Source organism: Triticum dicoccoides, chromosome 5A (genome assembly GCF_002162155.2).
Source record: "Triticum dicoccoides isolate Atlit2015 ecotype Zavitan chromosome 5A, WEW_v2.0, whole genome shotgun sequence".
NCBI lineage: Eukaryota > Viridiplantae > Streptophyta > Magnoliopsida > Poales > Poaceae > Triticum > Triticum dicoccoides.
The window spans coordinates 231767346-231774529 of NC_041388.1; the positions used below are offsets into that span (position 1 = coordinate 231767346).

At 40.3% G+C, this 7184-nt stretch overlaps 1 protein-coding gene across 10 annotated transcripts; it reads right to left on the minus strand.

Annotated features, from left to right (window-relative positions):
* Window positions 1-1563: 1563 nt before the first annotated feature.
* LOC119300776 lies at window positions 1564-6731 on the minus strand. 10 transcript variants are annotated; one of them, XR_005146736.1, is made up of 9 exons: window positions 6335-6731; window positions 6133-6239; window positions 5952-6004; window positions 5561-5760; window positions 5335-5482; window positions 5047-5139; window positions 3827-4942; window positions 3255-3304; window positions 1564-1978 (listed from the first exon to the last, which is right to left on the minus strand). XR_005146736.1 is itself a non-coding variant. In XM_037577663.1 (8 exons), exons 3-7 carry the CDS (start codon window positions 5402-5404, stop codon window positions 3268-3270), a joined length of 387 nt encoding a protein of 128 aa, XP_037433560.1. In that variant the 5' UTR covers window positions 5405-5482; window positions 5561-5792; window positions 5857-5967; the 3' UTR covers window positions 1564-1978; window positions 3255-3267. The 10 variants fall into 10 exon arrangements, 2 of the variants coding, with proteins under 2 accessions (XP_037433560.1, XP_037433561.1); XR_005146734.1 differs by having other exon boundaries at window positions 3827-3894; window positions 4364-4942; window positions 5047-5482; XR_005146732.1 differs by adding an exon at window positions 5793-5824 and having other exon boundaries at window positions 5047-5482; window positions 5561-5707.
* Between the last annotated feature and the right edge of the window lie 453 nt (window positions 6732-7184).

The window sequence follows — 7184 nt, forward strand, 5'->3', positions numbered from 1 at the left end:
ATATCTAGCATGGAAAGTGTTGGGAATTACTCAGCCGTTTTTGTTGACAGGAAAAGTATGCGTCGCAAAAAAATTTACGTCTCAATTTAAGCTTTGAGATTTGGCACCTCTACAAATCCCTACTTCCCTCTGCGAAGGGTCTTTCAATTTACTTTATGCAATTTTTATTTTTATTTGAGTCTCCATCTTCTCTTATAAAACACCAACTGAGGGGCACTATGCTCGTACTTGAGCATTGGGTATAGCTAATATGCGAGTGTGTTTCATGAATGGATCAACGATTGAGCATGATGGGCTCGGGATAACTTGCTTTAGTGTTGATATTTTGAAAGACAAGGTTGCTGGTTGATATGCCTCACTATTTAAATCTTCATGCCAAACTAGACTATTGCTTTGAATCAAATAAAAGTCCAAATGTCCATGCTACAAAAGAAAAGAATTTGTGATGAACATGTTAGGTAGCATTCCACATCAAAAATTCTAGTTTTATCATTTACCTACTCGAGGACGAGTAGGAATTAAGCTCGGGGATGCTGATACGTCTCCAACGTATCTATAATTTTTGCTTGTTCCATGTTGTTATATTATCATTCTTGGATGTTTTACAATTATTTTATAGCAACTTTATATCATTTTTTTGGGACTAACCTATTGACATAGTGCCCAATGCCAATTATTGTTTTTTGCTTGTTTTTTACTTCACAAAAAATCAATACCAAACGGAGTCCGAATGCAGCGAACTTTTTGGAGAATTTTTTTAGACCAGAAGGAACAACTTGGGCCAAGGAAGTACCAGAGGGGTTCCCCCGGGGGGGGTAGAACCCACCTAGGCGTGCCCTGGTGGGTTGTGCCCACCTCTGTGGCCTCCCGCACCGCCTCTTCGCCCTATAAATACCCAAATATTCCAAAAAACCTAGGGGAGTCGAGGAAACACAATTCCAGCCACCGCAAGTTCCAGAACCACGAGATCCAATCTAAACACCATGACGGAGGAGTTCATCATCCTCATTGGTGCCTCTCCGATGATGCGTGAGTAGTTCATTGTTGACCTACAGGTCCGTAGGCAGTAGCTAGATGGCTTTCTCTCTCTCTTTTTATTCTCAACTAGTTGACCCGTTGCGCCAAATGGCGCAGAGACCTGCTGAATACATGTTGTCGATGAAAGTAGTTTCATGCTATAAGAACCTTCAACTAAAGCCATGTTCGTGATGAAAATAGTTTCATTTACTAAGGACATGCCATGTATATACAGTCGGTTTAGTTGTGGTCTGCTAAATCCATATGTGCCTTGAAAAAAAACATGGTTTAATTTGCAAAGCCTCACGTGTTTCAAGTATGAATAAGAACTACGAACTCTTTTTGTGAGATTCAAACACATTTCCAAAGTTTTTATTTCTTAGTACATGTTGTCTAAAGTAACATTTGCATAGAGAGAGAAGCATACCCCTCTCTCATTATGATTATTATTAAAAGGTATTAAATTCGAAATAAACAATTTCATTTACTTGAAGCACTTGAAGAAAGAGAACTTAGACATACTTGCAATGCTCATTTAACCTGTGAAGTACAAAAATATTCCATCGTCTCTGAATGATGAACTAAACTAAATAAGAAATATATGCAGTAAATTCATTCAAAGTAGAAAAGGGATCTTACATCAAATAAGGCATTACAACAAACATGGTGTTATCTTAGTAAAAGAAATTACATCATTAGAAGAGAAAAGGGAAGAAAACCAAACATGAGATTGAGATTAATACATCTAGGAGGAGGTCGTAGACATCACTGCGATCAATTTGCGGCCTGGGGAGCAAGGATCCATGGTTTTTATATGCCTTGTCCGGCTGCTGGAGTAGATGGCATGGAAACGTCGTCTCTATCATCTCGATGGCTTAGACCTAGGAGCCGGATGTTCATCTCGGCCCTCCCCGGCTTCCATCAATGGATTTTTATAGTCGGGGTTAAAGACTGAGAGGCCCTATGCATGTTCACAAAAACACAATTTTGACAAATTATCTCTATTTTAAAATTGAGGGAGTAACTCATTATTCGAGAGAACTGGTCATACATGAAGCATCAAGAACACACTGCACAATTCTAACTGAATTTAGCTTTCAGTTGGCATTTCCTCAAACAATCAAGTGCACCTATTATTATTTGGCTGACAAAAATATGAACACCAAACATGCCATCATCGTTAAGCAATTCAAGGATGTCTATGAATCGGACATGAAATATTTGGAGCATGGAATAAAAAACAGCACACTGTCTTCGGTCATAACTAACCATATGTGAAGAATGTTTTTGGTCATACAAAACACATTTCAGATCCCTTTTCCATTATATCTTAACTCTAAGATCACAGCTACACGGCCGTGTGTCATAAAAACAAATAATTTCTAGTGTAAATTTAAGTTTTGTAGAGAACCTGTCACCAAATGGTGCATCATTATCAAGAAAATACGGACGAAGGACTGCCAATGACTGCCAATTCGGCACAACATGTGTTTCATCTTATCCAATTGTTTAACCCCCTAAAGCATCTCATACTAATTCCTTATCTTCTTATATCATTCTAGATGGAAAAGAAAAAACAATGCATTAACCAAGGACCCTAGTAATATTTTAATTTATATTTAGAGCACTACAATATATATTCTTCGTATGAACTTTGTAACACATAATAATAATATTCCATTGGCCTTTTCTCAACATAAGAATTCCAATGATTTCGTTCTCAACTCCATAATGAAGCCGGATACATACATGAATTTTAGTATTTTTGCAATAGCTAACTGTGTAACTTTTCTCCATAAATATGAGATAACTTAAATGGCAGGATGATGTTTGTTTTCCCCTTATTTTCAGCTGGATCTCAATAAATCAGCGGCAAGGAGTACACATCACCATGGTTTAGTTTAATAAGTCGCTTCATTTCAAGAACGTGTATTCCATTCTCCTATACATGTCAGCAAGCTCTTTTTGTACTGGCGACGATCAGGAAAAAACCTGATGTGCGAAAGCAATAGACGAAAACCTTTTTAGAGCTCGCGATAAACTGATATACATATATGGTACTCATCTTCCTCTGCTGGATGCCATGTTCCAACTTCCAAGTAAAGAAAGCTGTGTCGTTTCCATTTGATTATAAATTGTGCTCTCAATGCAAGGAAAGTATATGCGGTTTAAGAAATAACCTCAAATTTAATCATACAACTGTATATTTATACTATCCATGATTTCGAAAGAGTTACCTGTATGTTATCATCAACGTTCCCTGTCTAGAGCAGCAGTGAGAGCAAGCCTGTGAAACAAGGCACAGAAGAAAGCATACTATGATGAACCAATGATGAATATCTTACAAAGTTAGACATTTACAACAAATGTAGCACCAAATAGTTCGATGCCCTAATAAAGCTACCTAAGAAAACCATGGCTCCAAAGCCTTGTCACCTACACATTAAATTATTGTAACTATATAAGAAATTGCAGCAGTATTACAAATAACCTAATGATATATCAGATTACATGACAATGATCTTCTTAAGAAAACTACCAGTTTACATGACATCTCCAACCATATTTCTTACAATTTTTCAATTTTGGTATTAGTATATGAAATATGCAAATCTATCTACAGACACAAAAACATTACTGTGATTGGTGTTTCCAAACATAAATCTACAAATAATATTCAGAAACAGATTCATAACAATAGCAAACAAACCTCCTCTATTTCCTTAAATATGGTGCATAACAAATGAATGACAGAATAGAAAATGTTGTAATGGTGCCATACTACCAAAAACACAATCTTGTCCATTACCTTGAGGAACATGAGATCTGAAAATACGACACTGCAATAAAGTGAAAATTTTGGCAATGTCCATGGACCTGCAAGCACCATTCAATAGTCACACAAACAAATCAAAAATACATAGAAGGGGCAGGGGGAGAGGGGTAATATCATGCCTTCATGTACCAAGGCTGGGAGTATAATAGAACACATTTGTGTTACAATATAAATAATGATATGGAGTCTGGATTAGAAGATAATTTGCTACAAGCTTACACTTGAAAATCTCTTAACATTATATCATTATAATCAACATATTCATCTCACCATAAAGCAATAAAATTTGATTAATCCACATTCAGAAAAACATGCACAATGCTCTTCACATTTAATCACTAATCAAATGTGTGTACTGTATTCTCCTGTATAGCCAAAAGTGAAGTATATAGAATTTGAATTTTCAGCGGTACTTTAGCAGAACTAAACAAATTAATACTTGTATGTGCCACCTTAACGATGAGACACAATAAGGATGCAACAATCCGAGAGGGGAGGAAAGATACAAACCTTAATGATGAGAACTAAAAATTAGCAAAACAGAGGCACCCAAACTTCTGAAGAGACAAACTGAAAAAAATAACCAGAGGAGATGAACCGAACAAACCTCCACAATGAAAATGAAAGCTCATTGCTGGAAGACAAAAAACTTTTTTAACCGACAATCTCGTATGCAATGGAAAAGAGCACACATCTGGTCCACACATAATCATGACTTTACATATGCATAATCAGAAGAGTATTTTTTTCTAGTTTCAGTAACTACATCTCATCTATTTCTTGTTCTGCTTTATCCCCACTTGAGGTGGTATTATCATTCTCGAGCTTCATGCCAAAAGGACCCATAATTCTTTCCAGCTATGTTTTAATTTATAATGTAAAGACCAAGATAAATAGAGACAAGCAGCATGTGTTTCTGCAAGTCTATAAGAGTGGGAATATAGAGGGGGTGCCAATATGGGGTGTGTGAAATATCACAACAAATAAAAATGAAACACATAGGTGGCAGTCTACTCATACATGTTGTTCTTTAGCTATACTATCATAAGGCACCTCTATCCAGTTATGTAATCTCTGTAGGCACTCTTCCTACAATAGAAAATGCCGCAAAAACTTAGTTGTATAAAAATGAACAACTTGTATATAACAACCTAGCTGTATACCAACGAATAAGAGAGGAAGTGGAGGCAAACCTGAACCATCTTGAGCTCCTTGATCCTGCTACTCCATTGACCGCATCTGCTGCTCCGCGAACCCCTGCTGCTTCTAGGCTCTCCATATACGCTCTGGAAATGGTTCATCTCAAATTCTGAAGGTAACAGTGTCACTACAAATTCTGAAAATAACACTATAACTTTGTAAACGATTCATCTCAATAAGCAAGTAGGACTCAACCAAGTACATAATTTAAGCCAATACAACATATCAAAGCATCAAAGCATAAGTAAGAAATAGACGGAGGGAGAAGGGAGGGAAGATACCACCACAGGAACCAAATCGAAGCACCATACTCCCAAGAACTGCCTGGCTGCAGCAAGCCCTTATTGTCATGGCACAGATAAGATATTCTTGCTTATGGCACACCACACCACGTGCACTACCAGATCAATCTTGAGTCTGAAATACCCTCTAAAAAATTGGAAGAAAAAAATCACAGGTTACCATGGAAGTTGAGGAAAGGATGAAGAAAAATAGGAAGATGCTCACCTGTGTCGGCGCTCCTCCACAAACTTTTAGCTTTCCTGGGGTTCTCCTCTGCAGGTAGAGGCTAGGGATGAGGCTCGGCCAGGAGGGGTTTCCCCACTACCGCTGCTGCACTCACTGCATTGTACCTTCATCCCCTGGCCTGCCTAGCTGGTGTGCGCCGAGCAAGTGTATAAGAAAATTTTGAATCTGTAAATCCATGCCTGAGACAATGAACTGAACATTAGCTCTGTACCTGAGACAATGAACTGAACATTAGCTCTGTACCTGAGACAATGAACTGAACATTAGCTCTGTACATTCAGCAAGATACAGATACCAACATCCTATGAAAAGAAAGTGCATAACTGGCATCACACTTTTCTTGGTGAAGGTGATCAACCTGAGCACTCACCTAAGCTCAGCTGCTGCTCAACCCCCTCTTCTCCAACCCTGGAACATTTATTCCTGTAGCAAACCAAATGAAGAAACAAAATGTCTAAATTTATAAGGCCAAATGCACATACCAAAATTTGAGAAATTCAAAATAAATAAATGAACAATCGGAGGAGTTGATGGGAGAGAGAAGCATATACCTAGCATAAATTCGCACCACCATGTGAGGTTTGGTTGAGACGGACAATGAACCGGGCACTGGAATAAATTGTCCTTGGACGTGCAAGCACCATGAAGTACAATCAGTCTATCACACAACCAAATCGAAATCACACAGGAGGAGCACATGAGGGAGAGGGAGCAGGAGGAGAGGCAAAGAGAGGAATGGAAGAAGGAGCTCACGGGGAAGATGCAGCCAGGGAAGAGGGAGTCCGGCGCCGGCGGCATATCCTCATCTCCTCCCCTGCTGCTCCTCTCACGACGGTGCAACCGGCGGCCTTTGGTGGACGACCCAGGACCAACCGATAGCTCCTCCCCGGGGGCTCGTTGATGGCGTGCTCCCCGTCGGCTTCCTGCCCGGAAGCTCGCCAACGGGCGTCTCCTGTCCTCTTGTGCGGCGGCTTCCTCCCACTGGCGTGGCCATCGGACAGAGAGGAGCGAAGCAGAATGGCGGCGGCGGCCGACGAGGAAAGATGGAGGAGGAGTGAGGAGGGCGGCGCTGCGGGCTTGGGAGGCTAGGGTTTGTGCGGTGGGGGGTTGGGGACCTGCCCGACTTGAGATGAGACGCCGTGCAGCGCGCGCGCGGAGCTGCTGGCAAATCCGGGCAGTTCTTTTCGGCAATTCTCCCAGGATCGTCCCCCTCACCAGCTTTTCCCAAAATCACCACTCTATATATTTTTTACAATTATAGATAATTAGACCTTAACTAAATAGGATTGTAAAAAATATATGAAGAGACGATTCTGAAAGAAGCTAGGGAGGGGGGCGATTCTGGAAGAATCGCCCAAAACAACTGGCCCTTGCACACGAGCGCGGCTGACCCAGCCAATACAAGGGCGAGACGAGCCCACCCATCATTGGGCAAAAAAACAACCGTACGGTGAAAACAAGATTTACTAGAAGATGAAGATCTGACGGTTCAGGCTCAAAATGAGGACGATCGAACGGCCAGAAAGGTAGCAAATCGGGGGATCGCCGTGGAGGCGAGTTGGCTAGCTTCTGTTTTGTTTTAAATAAGCCCCAGCACATTGAA